Here is a 15,992-nt window from a genome sequence, read left to right on the forward strand (position 1 = left end):
CAAAGCCCCAGTAGATAGTTGTACGTCATAGTTGCACATCCTTCCAGTTGCTGTATGTGGAACGCGCGGCCTCAGCATGGCGGGAGAAGCGGCGCGTCAGTGCGCGCCCGGGATCCGAACCCGGGTCGCCAGCAGCAGAGCGCGCGCACTTAACCGCCAAGCCACGGGGCCGGCCCTCATTCATTTTTTATTTCATTCTTCTATTCATTTGAAAATTAATTGAGCACTTTATTCTAGGCTCTTGGAAACATATCGGTGAACAAAATAGACAATCATTTATGCCTCCATGGGCTTGTATTTTAGAAGGGGAGACAGTAAATAGGATGAATAAGTGACAGTTATGGAAAGAGAAAAGGTATAGCAGGGTAAGTAGGGTGGGGATAGCGGGTACAGGTGGCAGTATTAACGGGTGATCAGGAAAGGCCTGAATTCGAAGGTGCGATTTAGGCTTTGAAGATGATGAAGGAGGAGCCAAATGGATATCTAGGTGAAGAGGTTTCTAGGCAAAGAGAATAAATAGGTAGAGCAGTGATTTTCCACCTGTGGTCCTTGGACCAGCATTGCCTGGGAACTTGATAGAAACGCAAATTCTCAGGCCCTTTGGAAACTCTGGAAATAGGGCCCAGCAATCTGTATTTAACAAACCCTCCTGTTGATTCTAATAACTGCTAAAGTTTGAGAATCTCTAAACTAGAATAATGTGACGCTAAGGCAGAAGGATGCCTGGCATATTTGGGGAATAATGGGGAGGCCTGAGCCACTAAAGAAGAGAGAGTGAGGGGATGAGTAGTGGGAGAGAAGAGGTCAGAGATGATGGCTCGGGACAGATCATGTAGAGCCTTATAAGAGCTTTGGTTTTTATTCTGAGTAAAATGGGGACTGTTACAGGTTCTTGAGGAAAGGACTGGCATAATTTGTTTTATACTCTCAAAGGATCACTCTGGGCACAATGTTAAGAATATTTTATAGGGAGTAGACACATCTATTATATCCAATGATGTTTTTCTTGCTAAATCTTGAAATTTTGAGATTTATGTGATATCATACACATCTGGAATTTCTTATAACTTTCTGATTTCCCTTTTTAAAAAAAAAAATTACTTTTCATTTGTAACTTCTTAACTGTTGATGTCCTCAGTGTTCCATTCTCCTGGGGTGTTTTCAGTTATGGTTTTAACTAACACCTGTATCCTGATGACTGTCTCTAGCTCAGTTTAGAATTCCAGGTAATAATTTTTAAAATACTGTGTGGCTGTGGAAGACCAGTTTTCATTTTGGAAGTGTTGAGTAAGAATTGAAATAATAATTTTATTGTAGATACCCATGACAGTGGTAGGACAATGCCAAACTACATGTTTGGTCAGTTAAACCATAACCTGCTTTTATAATCTTTGTGTAAAGTTAGATTGACAGTCTGCAATTTATGGTTTGTGCTTGTTTTTAAGGCAGTCTTGTGCTTATAAAGTACTTGCCAGCTTAATGGATACTTGTCTCTATGCTACCCTAAGGGGGTTGCTGCCACCTTTTATAAACAAGAGAGATCCTCGTCAGCTAACAGGCTTCTGAGCCGGCCCCGGAGCCTAGTGGTTAAGTTCGGTGCACTCCACTTTGGCAGCCCAGGTCCATGGGTTTGGATCCCAGGCACGGACCTACACCACTTGTCAGCCATGCTGTGGCAGCTGTCCACATATAAAATGGAAGATTGGTACGAGTGTTAGCTCAGGGCTAATCTTCCTCAGCAGAAAAGAAAACAAAACAAAAACTAACAGGCTTCTCATGACCTAATGAAACTCATAGGTTTCTCATGTAGGAGAAAAGTTTAGGCTTTTTCTATTATTGGAAGTCTGTTTATGTCTTTATTTTTTTCATTGTTCATTTATGTCTAACAGTTATTACTATTTTGATGTTCTTTGAAGTATGGTCAGGTTTGCTATAACGTCACATATGCATTCCTAAAAATCACTACACTTTTATCGTACAAAATTACACAATAAAAACCACAGGGCTTATGGGCAAAATGAAGTTAGGGAAACAACACTCAAAAACTTTGTCAATGGCACCTGAAGAAAGATAGGAACCTAATAAAAATGGTGGCACAGCTTTACACGTTAAATGGGTAAAAAAAATATACGTCACTTTACCTTGAAAAAGACCTAAAATGTGCTTGTGGAAGTGGAAGATTTGCAGCTTATGAGTTATTATGAAGTGGAGCAAGGAAGGTTATCTAAACCTGGACAGTAAGTTATAACACAGGTGTGGCTGAGTGTGGTTCATAACACACACGGTGAACTGAAGTAGCTGCAGATGATCCAAGTGTGGGGGTTTGTGTATTCCTACACGGCTCAGGTCACCTGCGTACAGTTTTCTGTGTTCTCTTAGTGTTTTTCATAGACAGATTACCCATAAGCAAACATGAAATTTGTTTAATGCTCAAATCGTTTTCTGATAGATCAGTCATGTTGCGACAAATTCACATTTCCAAAACAAGCTTTATGGCAGAACTGACCTAACTCACAATTTGGTGGTTGCCTTCTATTTACTTTGTCTTGGGTACTTGATTAGCAGTTTCTCTATTTATTGAATAAGTTGCCTATTCTTTTACCAGTAGGCCTTCTTGAGCAGTTAAGTTAGGGTGTTTGGAACACTGATAGATGGTATTACGGAAAAAAAAAACTAGACTTGGAGTTTAGGCTTAGTTTGAATCCTGGTTTGCAACTTCAGTTGTGTCGTCTTGAAGATTCTCTTAGTTTTTAACTTCATCTGTTTTAGTTACACAAGTGTCTATCTCAATGCTGTTGTAAATGTACTATAACTTTATTGTGTGGTTTGTAGAGCTGTCATAGATTAGATAATATATAAATAAAATTTTGTAAATAACTTCATCAGAAATCTGGGCCCAAGGCTAGAATTCTGAAAAAATTGTATGGATGGACTTAATTTTGTTGATACTTAACCTACTTCTGCTGATGCTTTCTAGCTAAACAGAGGACGATTTCTTTAATGCATAAATCCAATACAATCTCTAAATATTGAATTCATTTCAACTTTAGAGGTCTGAATTAATCATATCTATTCTATCAGTGTATATTACCTATTCAGTAATGAAGCTTTGCTTCTTGTCTATCTACTCTGTAAATTCTGTTCTTATTTGAAATTTTTAGTTCAGAAGTCATTTTATCAAAGTGCATTTTTAATTTATTATTTAACATTTTGAATCATTTTGCCTTAACTTTCAGAAATGAGGCTGATATGAAAAGATTGGTCAGATTTTCATTCTCTCTAACAGCATTCTTTCCTTTTGGTTGAAAGATTGAGAAAATGAGACCCTTTAAAATAATTACTACTAACGATTATATAGCATTTGACTTTAAATTGATTGTAGCTATCTTTTAGAGTATTCAAAGTATGCTGTTTTATTTTAAAGGATTAGAAGACAAAGAACAAAATTTAACAAGAAGAATTAGTGCCTCAGATATTCTATCTGAAAAGGTAAGATATTGCTTTGTGGGATTGAATATCTCTGTAAGACTGATTGTTGTAGTGCTTTACTCTCTTCTTTTGAAAGGGAAATTCTGTCTTGCTTTTCACTCATTTTCTTTCGTCATTGCTGTACCTCCATTTGGACATAAGCCTTAAAGATAAGAAAATCTGGAGAGACGTCTTGGAGTATCTTTCAGTTGGGTTCAATTAAATTGTATCTAATTGAAGTATTATATCTATCTATTGATGATATTTTTGTTTGTGTTTTGAAACTTTCAGTTTTCATCCAGAGATTTTCTTTTCCTATTTTTGGGATTATCCTGTGTGGGAAGGCTTTGGAGTTCAGACAGACAGACCTTGACCTGGTATCCAATTCTAGCTCCTCCTCTTATTAGCTGAGTGATCTTGTATAATCTATTTAGCCTTTGCTTGCCTCTGTTTTCATTTCTACAAAATGAGTTTAATGTCATCTGTTCTCTGGGTTGTTATGAGGTTCAGCAGGATAAAGTACAGAAGCATCAAGCACTGTGTTTGACCTGTTATAGGCACTCAGTAAACCCAGGTCTTTTCTTTGTTGAATCAGAGATCTGAAATATCTACAGTTTCTTCTATTAAGATTTCAGCTAGTTTTTATGAGTAAATTGAAATGATACAAAGAGCCTAGGAGCTTTAGGAAAGAGATGGTCCTGAATTTATGAATGATAATATAAGAGATACACCCACACGCATATGTATGTATATTTGTTTTTGAATATCCTCACAATAACTCCATAAAGTCAAGTGACATTATTTGTTTTACAGATGAGGTAAGATGCATACAGGTTTTACATATGGGTAGCTTCAGTGACTTGCCTAAAGTTACATAGGACTTAAGTGTCAGCGCAAGATGTTAAATGAGGTTCAGTGCTCTTCTTGCTGATGAAGTAGCTGCATCGAGTAGCATGTGACTGTGAGACAGAGTCAGTGGCTTCTTTCTTTCTTTCAAAAAGGAATAGTTGCAAGAAGTAATCAAAGACTTATAAGTCTCAATGGAACAATGATGATAGCTTTATTTTAGTTAAACTCTCTAGATCAGCAGCACAATAGCATTTTCTGTAATAATGGAAATGTTCCATATCGGCATTCTCCAGTATGGTAGCTATTAACCACATGTGGTTATTAAGCACTTGAAATTTGATTAGTGTGGCTGAGTAACTAAATTTTTTATTCAATTTTAGTTAATTTAAGTTTAAATAGCCACATGTGGCTATCATATTGGAGGCATGGCTCTAGAACTTCTGTACTAAGTGGTAGAATTTGGTGTAAGTGAGGTAGAGTAAAAAAGACTCATGATAATTTTTAAACTCATTTGTTACATATATTTCCCAACAGTAGAAAGGGTAACTATATCCCGGTTTGGGTAAGCTGGAGTACTGAAATATGTAATGATAGTTCAGTTAGAGATTTATAATAGTTCATATTAATGTAAAACCAGTAGGTAGGATCCACTGTTTTCTTTATGCTTAAGAATTAAATAACAGGATTATAGAAAAAAATTAATTACAGTTCACCTATAAGAAAAAGTTATTATAGGGCCAGCCCAATTGCCTGGTGGTCAAGTTTGGTGTGCTCCGCTTCGGCAGCCCAGGTTCAGTTACTAGGCGCAGAACCACACCACTCGTCTGTTAGCGGCCATGCTGTGGCAGTGGCTCACATAAAAAAAAAAAGAGGAAGGTTGGCAACAGATGTTAACTCAGGGTGAATGTTGCTCAGCCAAAAAAAAAAAAGAAAAAAGAAAAAGTTAGTAGATAAGTGGGACTTAACCTTTTTGAGTCTTAGACTCTTTTGATTCCCTTCTCCCCCATACGTACATACACATAAAGGAAAAATATACACTTTTGCATTTAACTTCAAGGGATGAGGAGGCCAAGGGACCCTCTACCTTCTTCCACTCCAAATTCATGGACTCCAATTAAGAACCTCTGCTTAGGTTGCCTGACATTTTCACTTATATTTTTGCTAAAATATAGAGAATAGATTAATTTTAAAAATTGTCTCAATAAAGGTAGAGTGAAAAAATCATTATTTCAATCAGAAATATTTCAATCTCAAACATTTGCTCTTAACCCATCTTCTTACTTTAGCTTCCCTGAAGAAAAGTCTTGGGTGTTCAAAATAATTAAAATATTCAGATAAGTATCTGTAGCTTTCAAACATGTAATGTTCACATATAAGCAAATCTTTACATATTTTTGTCCTTTAAAGAATTATAAAATATATGTTAAAAAATGTTTGAAAATTTGCATCTTGACGTTCATTGTACCTGTTCTCTGGCTATTAAATCACGTGATTGTGGAACCACTTCATTCTTCATTCCTTACCTGTGTCCTGGGTTGATTCCTTCTTGCATTCACTGCCATCAGATTTTTACTCTTTCTTGTTTGGGAAGCTCAGTTAAGTGCTAATCCCTAACACTTACCTTTTCCTTTTTTTGCATCATCCTGTTCCATCAGTTGTACCCTCCCTTCCAACCCTCACACTTACATATACACACGCACACCCTTCACAGATTGATCTTCTGTTTGTATTCTAGGGACTGAACTAAGGTGTAGGGTTATGGTAAGTCATTTAGTTTCTTTTATTTATATTTGCCATTTAAATGTTTGCCTTAAAACTAATTTTAAATTCTGATCTTATAAAAGATTTGACTTGGTGAAATGTTTAAGGTCAAATAATAGAATTTAAAAGTTGCAACTGTTTCTTTTTTTAAAGAAACTTGGCGAAGATGAAGAGGAGCTATCTGAACTACAACTTCGTCTTTTGGCTCTTCAGTCAGCCAGTAAAAAATGGCAACAAAAAGAACAGCAGGTGATGAAAGAAAGCAAAGAAAAGTTGACTAAGATGAAAACTGTACAACAAAAAGTTAAAACCAGTACAAAAACACATTCGGCCAAAAAAGTTAGCACTACAGGTGATCATTTCTGTTAAATTCTTTGAATTTCATAGATCAGTATCGTTTCTAGATTTTAATTCAGAACATTTTGAGTTTGAGGAATTATAGTGCACTGAATGGAGGATAATCCTATATTAACAGAACTTAGAGGGGCAGCTGTATATATGACGCAGTGATAATGAATATAATTTTTAAAGCTGTTGTTTTATCCTCTGGAAAATTCTAGCTCTAACAGATACTGATGTTTTTGTGTTTTTCATTTAAAGCTAAACAAGCATTGAGGAAGCAGCAAACAAAGGCATGGAAGAAACTACAACAACAAAAAGAACAGGAGAGACAGAAAGAAGAGGATCAACGGAAACAAGCTGAAGAAGAAGAGAGAAGGAAAAGAGAAGAAGAAATCAGAAAAATTCGAGATCTCTCAAATCAGGAAGAGCAGTACAATCGATTCATGAAATTAGTTGGTGGAAAGAGGAGATCAAGAAGTAAAGTAAGGAATGCAAAACTATAAATTCAAAAAATTACTTAAATTTATGTCCTTATAGCCTTATTTCATAAATTCAGTCAACTAAGAAAAAGTATAAAGTTCTTGTGTTGGATGGAGCTTGTTATATACATAACTCTTGGGGAGAAGGGAAGGGAGGTTATAACTGAGAATGACTTTTTTATAGTTATAGATATTAGAAGTAGAAGAAATGAGAAAAAGACTAAAATTATGGTTAGCAAAGCCCGCTTTTAGCTTTTCCATCATTTTCTATTTAGAAGAAAGTAGGATGTGACTAAATTGTATTGAGGACTTATTCTAAAAATGGCTGTTACCCAAGTACAGGGGCAGAATTTCATTAGTTTTTCATTGTTTAGTAATGTAGAATTAGAAGTGTGTCATGATTAATTGGTATTGACTATGTCAAAGAAAGTTAAATCATCATATAGTAATAGCTTTAATGCACGTGGCTACTTTAGTTATGAAGCATGTGTGAGCCTTTACTATGTAAAGTCATTGATAATGACTGAGTGAGTTGTCTTTTATCTATGGTGTCAGGAAGTAAACTGGAGATTTAATATTGATCTATTGCTGTTATCGGTGACACATTTCAGAATTCTGAGCATTCAATTACCCTTGTGAATGTACTATTAAGAATAGAGGGATGTTAAAGAGGAAGAGCTTTTTAATTGTAGGGAGTCAGGAGGTAGGTTTGCTTAAGCAAGGAATTTATAAATATTCATATTTTGAATTTCTAAAGAGTACTTTGATAGAATCTTTTTTTAGAGACAAGTATTGTATTTGCACATTACTGTTATATCCATCTGGATAGGTTTTGCTAGTTTTTAGTTCGTTATGAACTGTCTCTGTAAGTGAAATTATAAGAAGTAAAAAAAGAAAACTACACATAATCACATCAACTAAGACTTTCCAGTTTTCAGCTATCATTAATTTATTCTAATTAAGATGTTACGGGATATTTTTAAAATATTATAAATAGTCTTGATGACATAAAACTTGAATTTATTCATCTAGTTTCTTCCTTAGAGAGAGGCCATAAGTGTTCAAGAACTTGGTGTCATCTTATTTTACAGAGAAATAGCTGATTATTTAGTGGCTCAGCTAACTACGGAGGATATCATTTATATAGATAGTATTTGATAGCTTTCATTTTCTGTCCGACAGTTATAAAATGTCAACCCCAGTGTACCTATAATGTGCATTGAGTTTCCCAAGTCAGATGTGATAGGCAGGTCTAACTGGATCACCGTGATTTTTGATACTGTTCCCTAGAAGATAACTATCAATCCTTATATCATTTCTAGCCTAAGAATAGATAAGACAGAAAATGCTTTGAAACTAAAAAAAACATCTTGTGTGATTAGTCTTCAGATCCTGACCTGAGACGATCCTTAGATAAGCAACCTACTGATAGTGGAGGAGGCATTTATCAATATGATAACTATGAAGAAGTTGCTATGGATACAGATAGTGAAACCAATTCTCCAGGTATGAGCCAAAACTTAAAACATTTGCATATTCACAAATTTTCATAAAAAGAAAGTGGTCACGAAGCTACCCAAAACCTTGAAAAAATGTGTAACGAAAGTGAGATTTGCTGGTGAATTGTACAATAGATATTATTTGTTGTTGTAAATACTTAGGGAGTAAATCTCAAATGTGTAATATTAACCTTTATTTCTAAGTGTTTCTTTCTAGGTAGGATTTAAGTAAAAAGGCAGTGTTTAAACTCTACTGTTAACTATTTGTTTGATCTAAAAAGTGAAGATTGTGGGAAAGATGAGAATGCCGCTTTAAAAAAAAAAATGCAACAAGCCTTTGATCTCTTAAGTATCTTTTTATTTTTTTTGTGAGGAAGATCAGCCCTGAGCTAACATCCGTACTAATCCTCCTCTTTTTTTTTTTTGTTTTTTCTGCTGAGGAAGACCAACTCTGAGCTAACATCCATCGCCAGTCCTCCTCCTTTTTCTCCCCAAAGCCCCAGTAGATAGTTGTATGTCATAGTTGCACATCCTTCTAGTTGCTGTATGTGGGACTCGGCCTCAGCATGGCCGGGGAAGCGGTGTGTCGGTGCACGCCCGGGATCCGAACGCAGGCCACCAGTAGCGGAGCACGCGCACTTAACCGCTAAGCCACGGGGCCGGCCCTCTTAAGTATCTTTATATCCCAGATACTTGCTGCTTTAGTCAAAAAAAGACATCTTTCTTGCCTTTAGGCTTCCTTCCTCCTTCCAGTGATGATACTTTGTAGGAATTTGGAGATGGAAAGGGACACTAGCAGCATCTCAGGAAAGGCTGGTTAGCACTGGTCAGGCTGTGCCTCAACTAGATTGCCTATTGTAGGGTGTGGCTTTGTCCTGGAGGGCTGAAGACTTGCTTTAGCTGACACTCAGGGGTGATTGGCTGTGAGAGACCTCTTCCCTCGCTAATGAAAACAGGAGACTGAGGCAGATGACCAGATGCAGTTGGCGTTCCAGAAGCTGGAATACTTTCTTATGATCAGTGTGTTTCTCCCTGTGGTCATATTGTGAGACCAAGTCAGCACTAGAGTCCTACTTCAGTGTGTCTAGGCTAGAGACAAGGAAAAATCTGCACGATTTGGGTAATGTTTACCAAAAGTGCTCATTTTCAGGTTACTGCCTGTAGGCTGATGTTTGATAATCTTACATTGTATTATGTTTTGACTTCATAATTTAACTCTGGTCAATTTTTAATTTTCTTATTTCCAGGTTCTTGGAGATGATTCATTGCTGTTCCCAAGTACTGACAATATTATTAATACTCTTTATTTCTATAAAATAACTTTGTGATCTATGATTTTAAAAGAATTTTATAAAAAATTATTATACAGAGAATGTATTCTCTATTTAGCTTTGTAAGATTTTAGCTTTTTTTCCCGTATTTGCTACAGATATTTATATTTTTAAGAAGTAAAATGTTCTAAAGGCCAGTGTATATTCAGATGGTATCATTTGGGACACAAGTAAGCCATAGAAGGCATGTGGGTAATACCTGTATCACCTTGTAAGACAACTGGGATAAAGAAGAAACATTAGTTTTCCCCTAAGGTTATATAGTTATTGGGTAGCAAGAGTAGTCTTTGAATCTGCCATATTTCATTGAGTCATAAGAAACCACTCAAGGTAAAATACACAATTATTTTTTTGGCTACCAAGGAAGAAAAAAGTGCTAACAGTTTAACTGAGATGCATCAGTTCTATTTCAGAATTATTAACATGTGGAAAGATGTACACTTTATTGATTAAATACAGTAGGTAGTTCTCATTCCTAGTCCTGTTTGCTTTCTATACACCTTAATAGTCACTTTCCTTTGTTCCACATGAAGGGAAGAATGGAGTTACTACATCACTGTTTTCCTTTGGTTAGGGCACTTTAGCAGATCCAGGGGAATTTTTTGTTTTATTAATCCTTAAAAAGTATGTTTGTAAAAATATATATATATATTTCTATCTAGCCTTTCCTGCTCTGTTCTCTGTTACCATCATTAGGTGAAAAGTGGAACAAACTGGCAAGTTTTGAGGGACTAAATGTCACCTTAAGTGGAAGGCTGACTTGATGATGATCTAAGGACAATTTTAAATAGGTCTCATGGAAGTTAAAGATTTTATTAGAGGCTAATAAAATCTAATTTGCCTTCTACCTAGATGGATTTGTATTTCTTCAAACATATATTAAATTTAATTTATTCCCGTTGAAGTATTTCTGTTATTAAACTCTTAAAAAAATTTTTTTACAGCTCCTTCACCAGTGCAACCACCATTTTTCTCTGAATGTTCGTTGGGGTATTTTTCTCCAGCACCATCTGTTTCTTTGCCTCCACCACCTCAGGTTTCTGTAAGTGAGAATTGATATGATTTCTAAGAAAATTGTTTTGTTGCTTTGCGTCTTTTCTTTGTTTTCATTTGTAAAATTTGTTTTGAAAAACTGACATGTGATTAATGAATGGTAAGGTTTAAAGAGAGCTTAAAAAATCAGAATTGTTTACCAAATTTAATAGCTATGAAATCTATGGAATAAACAGTTCATTATCTATTGACAGGCTATCTATTTGGTAGATTTTTTTCATAGCTGATTTTTAATCTCATGTTGACTTTCTTTCAGTACTTAGCATGTTTCCTTCTGTCTTCTCTTTGCTCTCAGCTAGTTGCTACTCAGAAAATTTATTCCAAAGCAGAATAAGAATTATCTACTGTTTTGGATTATCCTTTTTGGGAATTGGTATTTAAGTACATTAGGATGCTTCTAGAAATTACTTCTTTCCTTTCTCCTCTTTTGATGAATACAATTATTTTTAATTTAAAAATTCAGCAAAAGAAGAGCATTGTCTGTGGAAGTTAATTTCTTTTTCCCTGTCTTTTTTTAAAAAGAACTGCCAGTTCCACATGAAAAAAAGAAGAAGAGAGCAGGAAGTGAGGGAATCATCAAGTAAAAGTTGTGAAGATATTTCTAGATTGAGGGAACCTGCAGACCAAGCTGAGACTCTCTCATAGGTTAGAGGAAGCTTCGCCTTGTCACAGTCCCTAGGTCTGTGTCTTCCCAGGAAGCTTAAGTTGAGGGGAATATTAGCAGAGAGTGAGAGAGAAAACATTTTTTCTTTCTTCCTTGAAATGTTTTCTTTTGGGAAGTGGAGAATGGATGAGCTAAATGCCAAGAGAAATACCGTAATGTCCTTGAAGCAAAAATATATCCAAACTCAGGGATTTGTATAAAATTAGTTTTCTTTCTAGATAATTTCTAAAAAGCCATTTCACAAAGATTCAAGAGAGTAGTGGTGATTCTTCTTGACACGTAATTCTTAAGATACTCTGGACTATTTCCAGAATCCCTTTGGTTTCTAATTTTTGTTTTTTACTTAAATATCATATGTTCTTGGTTTTCACTATCTCTGCTTGTTCTCAGGTAGTCATTTAGAGGGAAAGACCCTGTAAAATTTGATTTCTATGTCTTTTAGAGTGCTAAAGGAAGATAAGAATGGTATGGAGAAGTTTCTGTAATTACCTTTAAGTTCATAAATTAAATATTTCAAAATTTGATTTTTTTATTGTAAAAGTTATACTTTTATATGGCTGAACATTGAATTGTGTGTTAGTTTTGAGATTTACGGTGTACTTAGTTCACTTATGCTTATAGCTAAAGTAGTAACCTAAAGTTGACTTTTTCTGATTTAATATTGCTCCAGAGATAAACCTTTGGGATTGGTAAAATTTGCATTGTAATTATTTCTTCTTCTTTTTTAAAAATAATTAGTCTATGCCACCTTTGAGCCAGCCTTATGTGGAAGGCTTGTGTGTTTCTCTCGAACCTCTACCTCCTCTGCCACCTTTACCACCTCTTCCACCTGAAGATCCAGAACAGCCTCCAAAACCACCTTTTGCAGATGAGGAAGAGGAGGAAGAAATGCTGCTTCGAGAAGAGCTGCTTAAATCTCTAGCGAATAAAAGAGCTTTTAAGCCAGAGGTAATTATGTCCCTGAACCTCTAGGTGGAGCTCCTGAGCTTAGTGTTAGGCAGCTCTGCTTTTGTCTGCTTGTTTGGGATTCATTGGAATTTTCAATAAAGTAGGAATAAGTCTAATACTAATTTACTCAAGATTTTTAAAGATGAGAGAAATTTCTTTTTATTTAAAAATATTTCATATCTGTCTCATCTTATTTAGGAAACATCCAGTAACAGTGATCCACCTTCACCTCCAGTTCTGAACAGTTCACAGCCTGTGCCAAGAAGCAATCTATCAATAGTCAGTATTAATACAGTATCTCAGCCTAGGATACAGAATCCAAAGTTTCACAGAGGACCTCGTCTTCCACGAACTGTGATCTCGGTAAAAACAAACAAAATATTTAATCCTACCGTTAACTCCAACAACTTCAGAGATATTTATATCAATACCTTGTTCCCCACCTCTTAGTTTATTTGTAGACACATATATTTACATATAAATACAAATTTATTTATTATTTTTTATTAATAGTGAAATGGGAGCAGCTCTTCTTCACTTGAAAACTGATAGAGTTAAGTGATATTGTTCTGGGGGAAGCATTATTCTCATCAGAGTGAGATGCTTTCCTTTGCCATTTCCTCAGGGTTTTTTTCTATATAAATTGGTCCATTCAGATTTTCTGTCTATTCTAGAGTCAACTGGCAAATTGTATATTTTTTTATTTCTCCCATCTTTATGCTTTGCTCATATTTTTCCAATTAATGACGATACTGTAATGGAAGAATTATTTATGATGTTTATTAAGGAGCTTGCAATGACAGTTTCTTTCTGCTTTGTTTTGTAATGGCTTCCAAGTAAAATAAATGGAGTAAAGCCAAGCTGGAATCTTGCCTCTATTAGGTAAACCAGCTTTGGCCACGTACCCTCTGTATAACCACAAAAGCCAGAAAGTTTTGTTAATAATTATGTAGAATTATTAATTTTTTCTTTTGTTGTAAAAGAGTTAATTTAGGTGACATTATGGTTCTTTCTAGAAAGTTGGAGAAAATAAAACTTAATGAGGAAGGTGATCATAGTAGTGTCTTTCTAGACAGACTAAGGATATAGAATATTTTATGTTTTTGGCAGATAACCAATATTGGTGGAGTAGAACAAAGTCAGTTATGCAGTATGACCAGAAGGAACCCTAGACTGTCTACTTGAAGCCCATTATTTTTATGGATTGAAATTCAGAGAGGTTAAGTGACTTGTCTAAGGCCACGCAGCTAATTATAGAGCCAAGAAAAGAATAGAGATACTTTTGTTATCAAGAGTAACAGATATGTTGTCTTTGCAGCTTCCAAAGCATAAATCAGTGGTTGTAACACTGAATGATTCAGATGACAGTGAGTCTGATGTAGAGGCTTCCAAGTCAACAAACAGTGTTTTTGGTGGATTGGAGTCCATGATTAAAGAAGCGAGACGAACTGCTGAGGTGAGTGCGGTAATAAAAGATGGAAAGAAAGATGACTTACTGACAGTCATTACAGTTTATTTTTTCCTGAAAATTAGACCTCAGAGGTATAGATTTTTAATATATTGAATTGTGGAAATATTTTAAGTATTTGTGTTATTAGGGCTTTATATAATGAAGCATGTATAAATTTAGATAGCTTTAACTATGAAAAATCTCCTTTATTTTTGTTTCCAATTGACTAGTCCCATTTTCGAAAGAGTAAAATTGAGTGAATAATTGTCCTCTGTGCTAAGGGAATTTATTGTTTTAGAATTGTGTTATATTACCAGAAAACAGTTTTTATTAAAGTGTATGATCTAAGTACAATATTTATTCCTATTGCAACAGTTGTTTGGATATGATTTAATTCAATTATTTTCAAACCGTAGGTGTTGACTACTTATTGGATTTTATAATTAATTTACTGGTTTACAACCAGCATTGTTTTTTAGAAAGGGATAGAAAATAATGATGAAGATACTCGGTTATTTCTAAATATATAAGTGTGCACTGGGTTGCAATGTAAAATATAAATCTTAGTGTGGGATTATTGAAAGCTGTTGATCTAGTTGACTTCAAATGTTTTCTAGCAAGCTTCAAAACCAAAAGTACCTCCAAAATCTGAAAAAGAAAATGATCCTATGCGAACACCTGAAGCTTTGCCTGAAGAAAAGAAGATTGAATATAGATTGTTAAAGGAAGAGATTGCCAAGTAAGTGGCATTTTATGTCATTCGCTTTAAAAGTATGTGCTGTTTTCAATGCTTAGTCTGTATACAGTTTATTGGCATTGGGAAATGAGTGATGATGATTTTATCGAAGAGACAGAGTTAATGTTTTTATAACTCACACAGGAGGGGGAGCCAGATGATCATCTATAGATTTGAATACAGTGATGTACTGAGATATAAGCAGCTTAGAAAAAGATGAAAGCTGTGATAGAGGAGAGCTACACTGTCAGCTTTGAATGCCAACTTGTGTCATGCATATTGGTCATCATTATTGTTATTAGTCAATGTGATTAATATTTTTACTTTATTTTATCAAATGGAATGTATCTTTAAAGAAAAATAATTTCAGTTTATTCTTTGGTATAATTCATCTATCTTTATTGATTATTTTAGTCGTGAGAAACAGCGTTTGATTAAATCAGATCAGCTGAAGACGGGTTCATCATCCCCGGCAAACTCTGATGTCGAAATTGATGGCATTGGCAGAATAGCAATGGTTACTAAGCAGGTTACAGATGCAGAAGCAAAACTTAAAAAACATAGGTGAGCCTCATTATCTGATTAAATACTGCATGTATCTAAGTATTCCTCTCTTAGAGGGATCTCTTTTGTGGTGTATGTCAATAATAAGTACAGTATATGATTACAAAATCTTTTATACTTGGTGGAACTATAAAAGGCTATCACTTTGTTGAATTATATGTTTACGTAAAGCAATAGTGTTAATGGTTAAATAAAAATACCAAGACTTCAAAGAAGAGTTTTCCCCTTCAGATTTATACATGGCTTATTCATTGCTAAAAACGTTTATGCAACTCCTCGTTTTGGAATTTTTTTTAAAACACCTGGCATGTTTTTTGAAATAGCTTCATTGGAAGCATATTTTTGTTATTAAGGGTGGGCTTGATCGTTGGAAATAGTCATTACTTGGACTGTTCAGTAAGACACATGGTCAAATATGGTGTGACTGTAAAGTACGAATGTTAAGTTATGATAAACTTCCTGTATGTTTTGTGAAATTAGTGTTGTTCAAGTGGTGTTACAAAATTTTGAGAACACATGTAAATCCCACAAAGTGATCGTGTTGAATGATAGAATTCATGTGAATTTATTAGCGTATTTTGGGGGGAGTTATTTATTTTGTTGAGATATAATTGACATATAACATATTAGTTTCAAGTGTACAACATAATGATTTGATGTTTGTATATAATGCAAAACGATCACCACAATAAGTCTAGTTAATGTCTGTCCCCATACATAGTCACAAATTTTTTTTCTTGTGATGAGGACCATTAGCATATATTTGATAGAGATAATTACATCATATTATGGTTATACATTTTTTCCACTTCAAACACTTAAATCATTAGTTGCTGAACAGCAAAATG

At 34.8% G+C, this 15,992-nt stretch overlaps 1 protein-coding gene across 3 annotated transcripts in view; it reads left to right on the plus strand.

Moving 5' to 3' along the window:
- ZFC3H1 (zinc finger C3H1-type containing) overlaps positions 1-15,992 on the plus strand; it is a 50,919-nt gene that overhangs the window by 10,506 nt on the left and 24,421 nt on the right. For all 3 annotated transcript variants that reach the window (XM_087442022.1, XM_004429418.3, XM_087442023.1), the window contains exons 3-12: positions 3,425-3,489; positions 6,232-6,430; positions 6,679-6,902; positions 8,282-8,405; positions 10,674-10,771; positions 12,185-12,394; positions 12,593-12,757; positions 13,713-13,850; positions 14,462-14,583; positions 14,995-15,144. In XM_087442022.1, the coding sequence (XP_087298148.1) occupies positions 3,425-3,489; positions 6,232-6,430; positions 6,679-6,902; positions 8,282-8,405; positions 10,674-10,771; positions 12,185-12,394; positions 12,593-12,757; positions 13,713-13,850; positions 14,462-14,583; positions 14,995-15,144 (1,495 nt within the window). The remainder of the gene's footprint in view (positions 1-3,424; positions 3,490-6,231; positions 6,431-6,678; positions 6,903-8,281; positions 8,406-10,673; positions 10,772-12,184; positions 12,395-12,592; positions 12,758-13,712; positions 13,851-14,461; positions 14,584-14,994; positions 15,145-15,992) is intronic.

The sequence above is a fragment of the Ceratotherium simum genome, chromosome 17 (genome assembly GCF_057802395.1).
Source record: "Ceratotherium simum simum isolate JZ-2026a chromosome 17, ASM5780239v1, whole genome shotgun sequence".
Taxonomy (NCBI): Eukaryota; Metazoa; Chordata; class Mammalia; order Perissodactyla; family Rhinocerotidae; genus Ceratotherium; species Ceratotherium simum.